Below are 16,990 nucleotides of genomic sequence, written 5' to 3' on the forward strand. Positions count from 1 at the left end.
TTTGAGATCTTTCACAATGTATTGAATGACTGAATAAATGAATGTGGAAACTGAGACCAAGAAAAGTTAACTAAATTGAATATCTAGTTTGGTTATGTACTGCGAAATGCACAATACCTGCCTTAAAGAATATTTAATCTAACTGGGGTGACAAGACTAACACACTTGTGAGACAACTATCAAATAATTCATATTAGTATGTTAGCTATTACTGTAAGCATAGTAATTTAGGAAGGAAAATATCAAAATACTTGGGAATAGTTGGCGAAGAGTTCATAGAACTCAATATGTACAAAACTGGACTCATTTTTCCTGACTCTCAGACTTTATTTTTTCTAGTGATAGTGTCACAATTTCTCCTTTATTGTTTTGAAAGAGAAGCATGTTTTCTTCACTTCTCTTCCCTATATCCAATGTTCATCAGTTCTTCTTATCAATTCTTCCATCATGATTTCCTTTTCAGCTCTCTCTTAACACTGTTACCATACGCATGTTAATACAACTCATAACTGAAGTATGGCAATGATTTTTTTTTAATAATTTTTATTGTGCTTTAAGTGAAAGTTTACAAATCAAGTCAGTCTGTCGCATATAAGCTTATATACACCTTACTCCATACTCCCACTTACTCTCCCCCTAATGAATCAGCCTGCTCCCTCCTTCCAGTCTCTCCTTTCATGACAATTTTGCCAGTTTCTAACCCCCTCTACCCTCCTATCAATCCCCTCCAGACAGGAGATGCCAACACAGTCTCAAGTGTCCACCTCATACAAGTAGCTCACTCTTCGTCAGCATCTCTCTCCAACCCATTGCCCAGTCCCTTCCATGTCTGATGAGTTGTCTTTGGGAATGGTTCCTGTCCTGGGCCAACAGAAGGTTTGGGGACCATGACCGCCGGGATTCCTCTAGTCTCAGTCAGACCATTAAGTATGGTCTTTTTATGAGAATTTGGGGTCTGCATCCCACTGATCTCCTGCTCCCTCAGGGGTTCTCTGTTGTGCTCCCTGTCAGGGCAGTCACTGGTTGTGACTGGGCACCATCTAGTTCTTCTGGTCTCAGGATGATGTAAGGCTCTGGTTTATGTGGCCCTTTCTGTCTCTTGGGCTCATAGTTATCGTGTGACCTTGGTGTTCTTCATTCTCCTTTGATCCAGGTGGGCTGAGACTCATTAATGCATCTTAGATGGCTGCTTGTTAGCATTTAAGACCCCAGACACCACATTTCAAAGTGGGATGCAGAATGTTTTCATAGTAGAATTATTTTGCCAATTGACTTAGAAGTCCTCTTAAGCCATAGTCCCCAAACCCCTGCCCTTGCTCCACTGACCTTTGAAGCATTCAGTTTATCCCGGAAACTTCTTTGCTTTTGGTCCAGTCCAGTTGAGCTGACCTTCCATGTATTGAGTATTGTCCTTCCCTTCACCTAAAGTAGTTCTTATCTACTATCTAATCAGTAGATAACCCTCTGCCACCCTCCCTCCCCCCCCAACCACAAAAGTATGTGTTCTTCTCAGTTTATACTATTTCTCAAGATCTTATAATAGTGGTCTTATACAATATTTGTCCTTTTGCAAGTGACTAATTTCACTCAGCATAATGCCTTCCAGGTTCCTCCATGTTATGAAAGTTTCACAGATTCATCACTGTTCTTTATCTATGCGTAGTATACCATTGTGTGAATATACCACAATTTATTTACCCATTCATCCATTGATGGACACCTTGGTTGCTTCCAGCTTTTTGCTATTGTAAACAGTGCTGCAGTAAACATGGGTGTGCATATATCTGTTCGTGTAAAGGCTCTTATTTCTCTAGGGTATATTCCGAGGAGTGGGATTTCTGGGTTGTATGGTAGTTCTATTTCTAACTGTTTAAGAAAACGCCAGATAGATTTCCAAAGTGGTTGTACCATTTTACATTCCCACCAGCAGTGTATAAGAGTTCCAATCTCTCTGCAGCCGCTCCAACATTTATTATTTTGTGTTTTTTGGATTAATGCCAGCCTTGCTGGTGTGAGATGGAATCTCATTGTAGTTTTAATTTGCATTTCTCTAATGGCTAATGATCGAGAGAATTTTCTCACTTATCTATTAGCTGCCCGAATATCTTCTTTAGTGAAGTGCATGTTCATATCCTTTGGCAATGATTTTTTGGTTTTGGTTTTTAGCAGATTAATTTATCCTAAATCCTCATAAAACAGTTATTGTAGTAAAATATTACTCTAATTATGTTTCTTTCTGCTGTAAAATCCTTAAATGGCTGCCTTTGCCATACAATAATGTTTGTACTCCTTAGCCTTATCTACTGCATTCTTCCCTCTCACATTACTGCTGTCATAAATACTTCAGGCATGTCATAAACACTTCAGGCATAACTTTCCTTTCAAATTACCATTTTCCTCCACAAACCTGAACTCCAGCCAAGTTAGCCTGGTCCTTGTTTCTAGACTATGCCATGAGCATTCTTTCTTTAACATTTTTGCTCTTGGTTTTTTTCTCAAATGAATTCCCACTATCTATATCTTGCTAACCCAAATACGTGTAATGCAAATTCTACCATCTATGTGAGGCTCCTTCCCAGATTATTTTTAAACTCCTTTAGTACTTATTGTTCAAACCATTCAGTGAACATCTACTATACGGTCATTTACTATAGTTATATTTTCATGTGTATATGTTTTATCCATCCACCAAAATTGCAACATTCTGGAGGTCAACGTCCACATCCTACACCTTGTATAATGTACAAAGAATTGTCAGTAAATACTGATGTTGAAGGAGGCACTAAGATTTGGGTAGAATTTGGGTAGGTTGGGAGAGAAGGGACATTTTATCCTAGCGGAACAAGGGCAACAAGTGAGACGTTGCATGGTTTGTTCTGGGAATAAGATAACAGCAAATAAAGCCTGGATAATTTCCTAGCAACAAGAACAAGGACAACAAAAGCAGCATTGTGCTATCTATCACACTTTCCTTTTCTTACTTTTCTCCAGACACAATCGAGTTTTTTTTTTTTTTTTGTCTCATGACTTTTGCACTTGTTGTGGAAAATATGATCACTGAAACAGAATTGTAAAATGAGATTTTGTTGTTTACAACAGGAAGGAAAGAAGGGAAGTGTTCACCAACTGTAGGCCAATTACTACCATATCCCAGTTTCCTAATATATAAAAATTACAGGGTCTATTCTATACCTAAGACCCCTGTAAGAGTTGCATTGTGGTTAGCAGCGAGGAAATGCCTCATAACATTTCTTAACATGGGGGAAGGTGGAGCCTGGAGCCAAAAGTTAGCAAGAACTCTTCCAAAGGCGTGCTGACTGCATACATTTGAAAGGGGTTACAAAGTTTGTTGAGTAAGACATTAAGGAACCACCAGTTAAATTAGATTTTAACGTTCTCTAACAACTAACACATAATGCTGTCATCATGCAAAAAATCCATTTATTCAACAAATATTTTCTGAGTGTCCACAATGAGATAGGCACTGTTCTAGGGGAAACATGAGTGACCAAAACCAGCAAAACTCCCAGCCTTCACGGAACGTACATGGGGGTGTGGAGGTAGATATAAACAAAATTTATATAAATAAAAGTTGAGAAAAAGGATAGAAAAAAATATAGACCAAGAGAATGCTGACCTAGTTATATTAATATAAATGAAACATTGTTTAAGGCAAAAAATATTACTAGCAGGTCATTTCATAATGCTAAAATGGTCAATTTATCAGGAAGGTATCACATATTTATTTCTGTATGCTTATAATAACAGCTTCAATATCTACAAAGCAAAAAAGTGAAAGAACTACTATGAAAAATAGACCAATTCACAGTCAGAGTGGGTTACTTTGGGGAAGCCGATTTCTTTACATCCATCTTCTCCCAGCCTCTCTGCATTGCTCACTACTCCCCTTTTTCAAATAGCACCTCCTCAGAGAGTTATTTTCAGTTTACCCTATTTAAAATAACATCCCTATTCTGTCACATAGGGTCATTACGAGTCAGAAGCGACTTTACGACACTCAGCAATAATCACTCTCTATACATGTTTTTTTTATACATGTACTTGTCTGCAGTTATAGTATTCATTTACTCATTTAGTGAAATTTCTCTTCTACTAAAATATATTCCCTGAAGGCAGGTTTATCATCTGTCTAATTCACCACGAAATCCCTGGTTCTTTGAACAATTACTGCCACATAAAAATGTTTGTTGAATAAATGAATAAATAATAGCTAACAGTTGATGTTTCTATGTGCTAGAAACCTTAAATGCATTACCTCAATTCTTCCAACAATCCTTTATTTTACAGTTGAGGAAGAAACTGAGGTGAAGAAGAGATAAGTAACTTTCTCAATCTCACACAGATAGTAAATGACAGAGGCAAGATTTGAATCAAGGAATATTGTCTTCTCGCCAGTCTTGGCATTCCCTTGGGCATGGGAATGTACTATAGACTCTCGTACAGGGATATGGCACTTTATTCATTCAATAAAAATATACTGAGATGTCTGTTTGCATGATGTGCTGTGTTAGGGGCCACACAGGGATACAATGGTAAGGCAGAAATAGATAGTGCCCGCTTATGTATTACCAGAATAGATAGACATTAAACAACTAATTATGCAGTTAATTATTTAGTTACAATTATTTTAGCATTATAAGGGATAACTTTAGGGTACTTTTAAGAATATACAACAGAAGAACCTGAACTAACTTAGGGATTCAGGGAAGATTTACCTAGAGGAGTCCCTCCCTGGGTAGTACAAAGGTTTACAAACTCTGCCGCTAACCTAAAGGATGGAGTTTCAAGTCCACCCAGAGGTACCTTGGAAGAAAGGCCTGGTAATTTACTTCTGAAAAATCAGCTATTGAAAACTCTACAGAGCACAGCTCTACTCTGATATGCATGGGGTTGCTATAAGTTGGAATCAACTCAATGGTAACCGGATTTTTTCTTTTTTTTTACTTGAGGAAATGATATCTGACTTGAAATGTGAAAGACGAGTGAAAATAAATTAGGTGAATATATAAGGACTGGGAAGACACAGGGCAAATAAAATGCCTGTCAGAAGAAAGTTCCTAAAAAAATTTAATATTGTATGTATCTCTGGAAGACATGTGATTAAAACATCTGTAATAGCATTATTAAGCCTAAGAAACTTAACAGTAAATTTTATTGTGATCATCAATATTATGTGTCAATTTGGCTAGTCTAAGAAGGCAAAAAAAAAAAAAAAATTTTTTTTTTTCTCTTTAAGAAGGCCTGGTGGTGCAAATGGTTATATGCTTGGCTGCTAACCGAGAGGTTTGTTTGAACCAACCCAGCAGCTCTGTGGGATAAAGATCTGGCAATCTCTTCTGGTAAAGATTACAGCCAAGAAAATAGTTCTACTCTCACACATAGGAGGATCTCTATGAGTCAGAATCAACTCAATGGCACCTAACAACAACAACAACAACAACATGGGCCTAGTAGTTTGGTCAAACATTAGTCTGTATGCTGCTATGAAGGTATTTACATGTGATTAACACTTAAATCAGTTGACCTTAAGCAAAGCAGATTACCCTCCATAATTTAGGAGGGCTTTACCCAATGAGTTGAAGGCTTTAAGAATAAAAATTGAGGTTTTCTGAGGGAGAGTTTATCTCAAGACAGTAAGTAGACATCCTTCTGGAATTGCCTGGCTTACTGATTTTGGACACAAGACTGCTGGAGTTTCTAGCCTGTTGCCAGACCTACAGATTTTGGACTGGCCAGCTCCCACAATCATGTGAGCCAATTCCTTAAAATAAATCTCTCTCTCTATATATACATACATTTATATATATAACTTCAGCATATCTTTTTGAAGGATACAATTCAATCCATAACACTAATTAATAGAGAATTAAGTTCCCAAGCTCATTAAAAACCCTGCTCATTAAAAATTTGGTAAGTAATCTAGCTTTGCATTCCAAGGTATGTACGATACATTATTAGAACACTCTTCTAACAACAGGAAAAGACTGGAAATTAATAATTCAGTTGGGAGCTTATGTGTGAATTTAATGAATCCAACTAATCTTAACATTAATGCCTCTGTGAAGATAATAGTTTATAAGACTCTAAAAATTCTAATTATTAGTGCCACCTAGTTGGCACTGGTGAAGGTCAAATAATACGGCCTTCAGTATGGATAACACCTGAACGTGAAGAAAACAAAAATTCTCACAACTGGACCAATAAACAACATCATAATAAACGGAAAAGAAATTTAAGTTGTGAACTCCTTCATTCCATTTGGATCAATAATCAATATCAATGGAAGCAGCAGTCAAGAAATCAAACGATGTATTTCATTGTGCAAATCTGCCACAGAAGACCTCTTTAAAGTTTTAAAAAGCAAAGATGTCACTTTGATGACTAAGGTGCATCTGACCCAAGCCATGGCCAACTGCCTCATATGCAATTGAAAGTTGGATAATGAAAAAGGAAGACAGAAGAACTGATGCGTTTGAACTGTGGTATTGGTGAAGAAAACTGAATATACTGTGGATTGTCAAAGAAACAAATCATTCTTGGAGAAAATACAACCGGAATATTTCTTAAAAGCAAGGATGGCAAGGCTCTAACTCGCTTCATTTGGACATGTCATCAGAAAAGACCAATCACTAGAAAAGGACATCATGTGTGATAAAGAAGACAGCTATCGAAAACAAGGGAAACCCTTAATGAGGCGGATTGACATAACAGCTGCAACAATGGACTCAAACATATCGACAATCACAAACATGGCACAGGTCAGGGCAATGTTTTGTTTGTTCAGAGCCAACTCGACAGCAACTAAAACAACAAAAAAAGTGGCCAAGGAAAAAAGGTGTGCTTAAGAAGAAATAGCGTGTTGGGTTAAAACTTTTAAGGGTCAAGCGTATAACTTGGATCCCATGAACTGAGGTGAATTGGGCCCTAGTATTTCAGTTTACAGATCACCTTACAATAAAGTGGAACAATCTGGGACTAGGTGCTAAGTTAACACAAGGCAGAGAAGTCATATAGTTTGATTTTAAACAAACCCTACAAGGCAAAAATAAAATAAGATGAAAACCAAAATTTTGGTTGATGTCTGTCTCCTGTATTTTTAACATTCTTCCAAAAAAAACCCAAACCCACTGCCATTGAGTCGATTCCGACTCATTGCAACCCTATAGGACAGAGCAGAACTGCCCCGTACAGTTTCCAAGGAGTGCCTGGCGGATTTGAACTGCTGACCTGTTGGTTAGCAGCTGTAGCACTTAACCACTTTGCCAACAGGGCATTCTTATACTTCCTTATAAAGAGAAATAATAGAGAGTGTCCTCAGATCTTTGGTTAAAAATTCCCATAAAAGAGTGATACAAACAAATTTGCTATTTAAAAAGACCACTTGGACTGCTTTATGCTGAATAGGCTAGAGAGGAGCAAGAGTAAAAGAGTTAATACCAGTCTTCCAGGCAATAAATAATGGTGACACATCCTTGCAGTGATGGAAAGTAGGTGGATTTGAGAGGCCTTCAGTAGTTATGGAACCCTGTGACCCACTGGCTAAGCATTTGGTTACTAACCAAAAGGCGGGCAGTTCAAATCTACCAGCCATTCCTTGGAAGCCCTATGGGGAAGTTCTACTCTGTCCTACAGGATCACTGTGAGTTGGAATTGACTCAGCAGCAAGAGGTTTGGGTTTTTTTTGGTTAGTAGTTATAAACAATAGGACCTGGTGATTAATTGGATGTGGGGTGGGGTGTAACGAGGAAGAGGGAAGAGTCAAGGATAATTAACTGTGCCTAGAATTTTTCACAAATGCCCTAAGTAGACACAAACGGAAAACCTGTAAGCTTTGTAGTACAGGCTCAAATAGAATAATGGGAGACTGTCCTTGTGCTGGTACAATAAGAAACTCAATGCCTATAATCTGTACATTGTTGTTGATATTAGGTGGTATTGAGCTGGTTCTGACCCATAGCGACCCTGCGTACAACAGAACAAAACACTGCCCGGTCCTGTGCCATCCTCACGATCATTGCTATGCTTGAGCACATCATTGCAGCCACTATGTCAATCCATCTCATTTAGGGTCTTCCTCTTTTTTGCTCACTCTCCACTTTACCAAGCATGATGTCCTTCTCCAGGCACTGGTCCCTCCTGATAACATGTCCAAAGTACATTAGACGAAGTCTCTGCATTCTTACTTCTAAGGAACATTCTGGCTGTAGTTCTTCAAAGACAGATTTGTTTGTTCTCCTACCAGTCCACAGTATATTCAATATTTTTTACCAACACCATAATTCGAAGGCATCAATTCTTCTTTAGTCTTCCTTATTCACCTTGCAGCTTTTGAATGCCTGCAAGGTGATTGAAAATGCCATGGCTTGGACAGTGGTCGAAACAGCCTGGTGCTGGTACAACAACATATACATGGACCAACAGAACAGAATTGAGAATCCAGACATAAATCCATCCACATATGAGCAGTTGATATTTGACAAAGGCCCCAAAACAGTTAAATGGGGGAAAAGGCAGTCTTTTTAACAAACGGTGCTGGCATAACTGGATATCCATCTGCAAAAAAATGAAACAAGACCCATACCTCACTCCATGCACAAAAACTAACTCGAAATGGATCAAAGACCTAAACAAAAAATCTAAAACAATAAAGATCATGGAAGAAAACATAGGGACAATGTTAGGAGCCCTAATACATGACATAAATAGTATACGAAACATTATAAAGACTGTAGAAGAAAAACTAGATAACTGGGAGCTCCTAAAAATCAAACACTTATGCTCATTCAAAGACTTCACCAAAAGAGTAAAAAGACTATCTACAGACTGGGAAAAAGTTTTTAGCTATAACATTTCTGATCTGCGCCTGATCTCTAAAATCTACATGATACTGTAAAAACTCAACTGCAAAAAGACAAATAACCCAATTAAAAAAATGGGCAAAAGATATGAATAGACACTTCACTAAAGACATTCAGGTAGCTAACAGATATAAGAGGAAATGTTCACGATCATTAGCCATTAGAGAAATGCAGATCAAAACTACAATGAGATTTCATCTCACTCCAACAAGGCTGGCATTAAGCCAAAAAATACAACATAATAAATGTTGGAGAGGCTGTGGAGAGATTGGAACATTTATACATTGCCAGTGGGAATGTCAAATGGTACAACCACTTTGGAAATCGATTTGGTACTTCCTTAAAAAGCTAGAAATAAAACTACCATATGATCCAGCAATCCCACTCCTTGAGATATATGCACACCCATGTCTATTGCAGCACGGTTTACAATAGCAAAAAGATGGAAGCAACCAAGGTGCCCATGAACGGATGAATGGATAAATTATGGTATATTCACATAATGGGATACTACGCATCGATAAAGAACAGTGAGGAATCTGTGAAACATTTTATAACATAGAGGAACCTGGAAGGCATTATGCTGAGTGAAATTAGTCACTTGCAAAAGGAAAAAATATTGTATAAGATCACTATTATAAGAACTTGAGAAATAGTTTAAACTGAGAAGAAAACATTATTTCGTGCTTACGAGAGAGGGGAGGGAAGGAGGGAGGGTGGGAGAAGGGCATTCATTAATTAGATGAATTAGCGAAGGGAAAGACAGCATACGATACAGGGGAGGGCAGCACAACTGGACTAAACCAAAAGCAAAGAAGTTTCCTGAATAAACCGAAATGCTTTGAAGACCAGTGTAGCAGGGGCAGTGCTCTGGGGACCATGGTTTCAGGGATATCTAGGTCAACTGGCATAATAAAATCTATTAAGAAAACATTCTCCATCCCACTTTGAAGAGTGGCATCTGGGGACTTAAATGCTATCAAGCAGCCATCTAAGATGTATCAATTGGTCTCAACCTACCTGGATCAAAGGAGAATGAAGAACACCAAGGACACAAGGCAATTATGAGCCCAAGAGACAGAAAGGGCCACATGAACCAGAGACTACATCATCCTGAGACCAGAAGAACTAGATGGTGCCTGGCTACAACCAATGACTGCCCTGACAGGGAACACAACAGAGAACCTCTGAGGGAGCAGGAGAGCAGTGGGATGCAGACCCAAATTCTCATAAGGCCAGACCTGGTGGTCTGACGGAGACTGGAAGGACCCCGGTGGTCATGGCCCCCAGACCTTTTCTTGGCCCTGGACAGGAACCATTCCTGAAGCCAACTCTTCAGACATGAATTGGACTGGACAATGGGTTGGAGAGGGATGCTGGTGAGGAGTGAGCTTCTTGGATCAAGTGGACGCTTGAGACTATGTTGGCATCTCCTGCCTGGAGGGGAGATGAGAGGGTGGAGGGGGTTAGAAGCTGGTGAAATGGACACGAAAGGAGAGTGGAGGGAGACAGCGGGCTGTCTCATTAGGGGGAGAGTAATTGGGAGTGTGTAGCAAGGTGTATATGGGTTTTTGTGTGAGAGACTGACTTGATTTGTAAACTTTCACTTAAAGCACAATAAAAATTATTAAAAAGAAAAAATACCGTGGCTTGGATCAGGTGCAGCTAAGTCCTCAAATTGACATCCTTGCTTTTTAACGCTTAAAAGAGGTCTTTTGCACCAGACTTGCTCATTGCAAAACATCTTTTGATTTCTTGACTGCTGCTTCCATGGGCATTGATTGTGGATCCAAGTAAAACAAAATCCTTGACAACTTCAATCTTTTTTCCATTTATCATGATGTTGTTTACTAGTTGCTTACTTGTTTTCTTTATGTTGAAGCGTAATCCATTCTGAAGGCTATAGTCTTTGATCTTTATCAGCACGTGCTTCAAGAACTCTTCACCTTCAGCGAGCAAGGTTATCTGCATATCATAGGCTGTTAATGAGTCTTCCTCCAATCCTGATGCTGCATTCTTCATGCAGCCCAGCTTCTCAGATAATCTGCTCAGTATACAGATTGAATAAGTATGGTGAAAGGATACAACCCTGATGCACACCCTTCCTGATTTTAAGATTTTAAGCCACAGAGTATCCCCTCATTTTGTTTGAACGACTGTCTCTTGGTCTATGCACAGGTTCCTCCTGAGCACAACTAAGTGTTCTAGAATTCTGATTTTTTGCAATGTTATTCATAATTTGTTTTGATCCACGCTGTCAAATGCCTGATAGTCAATAAAACACAGGTAAACCTCTTTCTGGTATTCTCTGCTTTCAGCCAAGGTCTATCTGACATTAGCAATGATATCCCTCATTCTACATCCTCTTCTGAATTCATTTTGAATTTCTGGCAGTTCCCTGTTGATGCTACCCCCCTAGGTAATGTGGTTCACTGAGTTCACTGAAGAGTGCTGATAAAAAGCAATGTGTTTCACTTCAATAATCTTCCAGTCTAGAGAACATCCTACTCAATGTAGCCATTAAACTCACTGAACTTTAGGCATGCCTTCATGAAATACAAGAAAACCAAAGGGGAGATGAATCTGCCTAACTGCCTAATTATCTCATTTTTATGCTTTACACAGCTGATTTGCTGCTTTAGGAGTAAATCAAAGTAAAAGTAACCGAACTAAATACAGGTTGTCATTTGTATCCACCCTTAAACCTTAAATGTAAACCAGACTCTGAGGTCTAAACTACTGCATGGATTTTCTGGATTGAGCAATTGATTAAGTAGCCGGCGCTGTTCTTGTTTGAAATGGGAAGAAAGCGAAAGAAGACCAAGATTTTTTTCTCTTTTTTTGTTGCTATTGCTGTGGTTGTACTTGTGGAGAGGTAAAGAAAATAAATTCAGTATTGGATACGTTGACTTTGAGGCCTCTTATTATTGTAGGATCTAAAATGCAGTCACAAGATATGAAGCTAAAGAAGGTAATTATGAGCCAGATCATAATTGTCAGGAAATTCAGCATTGTTCCCTGCATTAATTAAAACTAGTAAAAAAGTGTAACTGAAGTCGGGCTTAATTCTCCCAAAAAAAGTCTTCAGGAAGTATCTTAATTACAATATCCTGTTGATGAAGCCTAAGGTAACAGGTATGTATGCACAAGTTCCTACTACTAATTAAGAGGCTGAGATTGCTAACTTCTAATTAAGCAATTTGCAACTATTTTTTGCATTATAACATCTTGTAATACAATGCATATTTTCCATTAAAATTGTTGCTAAACTTCAGATTTCTAAATATTTTTGTTTCTGTATTTTTTTTAAATGAAGTGATAATACTTTGATTTCAGTAAAAAGAAGAAGAAAAAAAGCTATTTCAACCCTACAGCCAAAACAAAACAACACATAACATACCAGAATTAACAGATCACATATTGTTTTTTTATTGTTACAGAGCTTCAACTACGGCAAGGACATTTTTAGGGCAGAGCCAGACTCCACAAAAAGCTGCAGGTGGATCTAAGAAAATGTGCATGGCAACTGTGGTCACTAACCTTGGTTACAGTTTAAACGGACAAAGGTTTCTTAAGTCCAAAAAGTCAACAATTTATTTTTTAGATTTTTATTTTGAGGAAGTTGTTTCATTTTTTCTATGAAGAGTTCAGCTTTTCACTTATGAGAACAATATTCCTTCTGCAGAAGGAATTTTTGCCTTAAAAAGATAATTCTACATCACCAATGCCTGTAGTGTTTAATCTACCCTGTTGAGTATTTTTGAAGTTAAAAAGATCATCTCGATATTTTCACTTAGGAATTTTCCATTCCTGATGAATCCAGTGATATAAACTCTCCGCGGAATTGTGAACGCTGACTCTGGTATTTGATATGGAGTGCACTGTTAAAGCTGTTTTCGATGTTTGGTATGGATTGGGTAGTTAGGTCCTGTTTGTGGCTACAGGGTCGCTATGAGTCAGAATCACTGCAAGAATTTTTTTTGGTGTGTGCCTCAGTTTCCCTAATCCTTTTCTGATGGGCCAAGCCTATAGGTTACATCCCATTCTAGTGCTGTTATGTACCTAAGATGTTAATTAGTCCTCACAGGGTTCATTTCTTGCAGTTGACTATAATTTCTACGGTAGGAAGCCCTAAACTCCTGCCAGCACTGTTGGTTTTTTTATACTTGTAGATGCTTAACAAGCACACTGAGAAGATCTAAGAGTACGAGGCAAATTCCTTCGAAGCTCTGCAGTTGGATTTCTAAGTCTGTTTTTTTTTTTCCTCTAGGACCCACAGTTACAACATCTGTGACCAGGACACATGAATATAAGTGAATCAAAAGTTTCATGAAACAATACTTATTCCACTTCTCGAGATGCCCGATATTTCTTAACCTATTTCATATAAAACAAAACTACCACACGCATCCACACTCGCACCCCTTCCAGAGAGAAACCAGCTGAACTGATTTCACGAACCACTAAGTAGTCGTTAGAGGAAGACTGAAGAACGATTCGCTGGCATATCGCAGCTGCTTCCGTCAGAGCTCTCCCGAAGTGCGGCGCATTCAGCTAGGAAGGTAGCGAGAGCTGCAGATCTCTCACTGAGCGGCACCACTACTTCGCCCCTGCAGGGAGAAGGGGGGCGGTTTCCCTCCCTGGAAGCAGCTCCGACTCGGTGAATGATTCAGTACTCGACCCGTTTCCCTACCCTCCAGTTTCCTTGATACGTCCCACCCCCTTTATCTTTTCTCGGCTAATTTAACTTCTCCTCTGCGAAGTGGCCAGAGCGCCGAATTATCGATGCTCCCTCCACGCCCCGGGAGCCGCCATTTTTGGGGGATGAAAAACACATGTAGGGGCTGTAGAGGTTCCATGAGATGTTGACTGGACTTTCCTTCGCTTTCCAGCACCGCGGGGCAGGGTCCGGAGAATCCACCAGGGGCGTTCCTCCCGCTGCCTCCCCGGAATGAGGCCTCAGCGCCCACGCGGGACGCCTCCTCTTCTCTTCCGAGAGTGAGTGGCGTTTAACGGCGCGGCGGCCCGGCGCTCTCGCGCGCCCTCCGCTGTCGTTACCCCGCGCGCTTCCGTTTTCGCGTGCCGCTCCCCGCGCGCTCCCGCCTCTCCCCCGCCCGGACCGGCGCTCGGCGCAGACTCGCTTGTTTGTTTCTGCAGGAGCGTAAGAAGAGGCTGAAGCCGAGACGATGCCGGGGAAGCTGAAGGTGAAAATCGTGGCCGGGCGCCATTTGCCGGTGATGGACCGAGCTAGTGACCTGACTGATGCTTTCGTGGAGGTTGGTGCAAGGTCCTGCCCCTCAAAATATAGGGAGCGCCAAGCCCTGTGAAGGATCCTACCCATCTCGCCCCCAGCCCCTCAGTTGAGTCCTCTTTCTTGGGACCTGCTTGTCATGCTGTCTAGCCCTTCTTCCAGAGGTTGCTGCGGAGACTGCAGCCCATCTGATGGGTGCACGGCTCGCAGGTGACCGCGGCGCACTCCGCCGCTCCTGGCGGCTGTTCCTACTCTGCATGCTGGGGTGACCCTGGTGTCAGGACTCAGCAGGCCACCTGCCAGTCAGGAAATCCCAAGGCGTGGCCCGTGGCCACCGAAACACACACTCTGTCTCTCTCTATGGGAGGGTTTGCTCCTCAACTAGAGTGATGGAGATCATATCTTTAAGGTGTAGGTACAGTCCACAGTCCTTTATTGGCACTTGGAGACTTACAAGGCGAGGAAGCCCAGTCTCTAGCGTGACATTTTCTGAATCATCAACGCAAGTTTTAAAGCACAACTGTAACACTCTCCGCTCTTGTATAGACTGGTTGTTGGTCTGATGAACTGTTGCTGGATAATTTAGTGCCTTGAGGTAGGAAGTCAATTAAGTGCCATGGATTTAAATTGTAAATTGGTTTTTAAATCTAGTGGTTAGTTTAGAAGTCATACGAACTAACACAGGCCTAGGGCCTGGACAGTAAAAACCTAGAGTATGAAAGAAAGGTAGTAAAAATTGATGTGATGAACCAGAGCATTAGAGCAATATTCATTTGGGCTATTAATGCTGAGTGTTGATAGATACATGATAGTATACAGCCTAATTTCATCTCAATGTTAAATATTCTTAATGTTCCCTAAAGGTTCTCTAATAACTGCAGTATCTTCCCGAACATTGATTTATGTGGTGGTTGTGTTTATATGGTGGTTGTATTTGTATTTGGAAACCCTGGTGGTGTACTGCCTAAGTGCTACGGCTGCTAACCAAGAAGTTGGCAGCTCAAATCCGTCAGGTGCTTCTTGGAAACTCTATGGGGCAGTTCTACTCTGTCCCGTAGGGTCGCTATGAGTCGGAATCGACTCGACGGCAGTGGTAGTGGGTTTTGTATTTCTTAAAATTACATTGTTAAAAACCCTTGAAAATACTTTATAAAACAAAGTTAGGTTCTAAGTAGGGTTTTTTTTTTTTTTTTTTTTTTTACCTGTAAGACTGTCTGGTGGGGCATTTGAAAGTCATAACATGGGACAAGTTTTCATTCTTTGAGGTCATCTCTTGCATTGCAGGCTATCTAGCATCTCTGGCCCTTCTTCACTAAATGTTACTAGTGTTTGTCTCAAAAACATCCCTAGAAATTTCTAAAGCTCCCTTAGGAGTTGGTTCTGTTCCTTTTGCAAACATTCACTTAGAGGAGGGATGGATTTGTTAGGAAACTTGGCGTTAAGAGGTCTGTTAGAGGAAGAGGACTTGGAGAAGGATACTAAAATTGATAGCCCAGTGGGTGGGAGAAAGATTGAGAAAGTAATATCTCAGAAGGCGAGAGAGGAGGGTTTCTATAAAGAGGAAGCCCTCAACTATCAAATGGGACTGAGAAGTAAAGGAACAGAAGAATCATTGGATTGGATAACATGGAGGTTGTTACTGATCTTGGCAGGAATAATGAGGGTGGAAGCCTTATACTGTAGTGTAGAGATTTAAAGTACGTGGAAGTGAGGAAGTAGAAATAACATGAATAGGGAACTGTCTCAAGAAATATGGTTATGAAAGAAGAGAAATAATGTAGTATTTACCTTTTAGTATTTTAATTGTTACTGTTTTTGTATGAAAGATATGAGAACATGTTTGTGTGCTAATAGGAATAATCCAGCAGAAAGGGCCAAATTAATATAGGCAAAAGGGGATAATAAGGGATTACAGTATAATGAAGGGCTAAATTGTGTGGTATAGACTGTAATTACTGTATAAGCTCATAGGAGAGGGAGAAAATCAAGCATGGGATAGATACTAGAAATCTTTGTGCTGAGCTCAAAGGATGGTAAAATTTAGATAGGTGGAGAGGAAAAAGCCATTTTCAGAAGAATAGGACAAATTTGATAAAAGCTAAAGGAGGCATAGAGCATATGTAAACTGAAGGGAGGGTTCTTGTTAAATAGAATTGGGAAATAAATTTGGCTGCATAAGCTGGTCCGTGGGGGAATTGACGGTTCAGTGGTAGAATTTTTGATTTTCATGTGGAAAACCGGGGTTCGATTCCCAGCCAGTGCACCTCAGGTGCAACCACTTCCTGTATGTCAGTGGAAGCTTGAGTGGTGCTGAAACAGGTTTTGGTGCAGCTTCTAGACTAAGACGGACTAGGAGGAAAGGCCTCGTGCTTTACTTATGAAAATCAGGTAGTGAAAACCCTATGAATCACAACGGTTCAATCCACAACTGCTTGTAGGTATGGTGCAGGTCCGGGCAGCGTTTTGTCCTGTTGTGCATGGGCTCGCCATGAGCTGGAGGCCAACTCTATGGCAGCTCACAACAACAAAGGGGGATCCAAATTATTCAGTGACCTGAAGACTATGGGGAAAAGTCTATACAGTCGAAGCTCTCTTAACCAAGTTCCATTAAGTGATTAGCTGCAGTTACCAGTGCTCTGCATTCTTTCCATCAAGCATATTCTCTGATGCCCCCTTATCGTTAGACTATTCTCCAGTATGCTTGTGTGCTGCTTCTCCCATCAGTTGGCTGATATGCTTTACCAAGAGTCATATCCTACAGATACCCTGCTGATATTTGAAATATCGGTGGCATATCTTCCAGCATCACAGCAACATACAAGCCACCACAGTAGGACAAACTAACAGGTAAGTGGTGGTA

General features: G+C 40.2%; 1 protein-coding gene across 5 annotated transcripts in view; it reads left to right on the forward strand.

Annotated features, from left to right (window-relative positions):
• Nucleotides 1-13,479: 13,479 nt before the first annotated feature.
• The window catches only part of C2CD5 (C2 calcium dependent domain containing 5), a 99,070-nt gene continuing 95,559 nt past the window's right edge, over nt 13,480-16,990 (forward strand). For 2 of the 5 annotated variants that reach the window (XM_010595368.3, XM_064284488.1), the window contains exons 1-2: nt 13,506-13,877; nt 14,037-14,155. In XM_010595368.3, the coding sequence (XP_010593670.1) occupies nt 14,066-14,155 (90 nt within the window). In that variant the 5' untranslated portion in view covers nt 13,506-13,877; nt 14,037-14,065. Of the gene's footprint in view, nt 13,878-14,036; nt 14,156-16,990 lie in introns of all 5 variants that reach the window. The other 3 variants (XM_064284490.1, XM_023554791.2, XM_003405692.4) reach the window with 3 other exon arrangements.

This window comes from Loxodonta africana, chromosome 4 (assembly GCF_030014295.1).
Source record: "Loxodonta africana isolate mLoxAfr1 chromosome 4, mLoxAfr1.hap2, whole genome shotgun sequence".
Taxonomy (NCBI): Eukaryota; Metazoa; Chordata; class Mammalia; order Proboscidea; family Elephantidae; genus Loxodonta; species Loxodonta africana.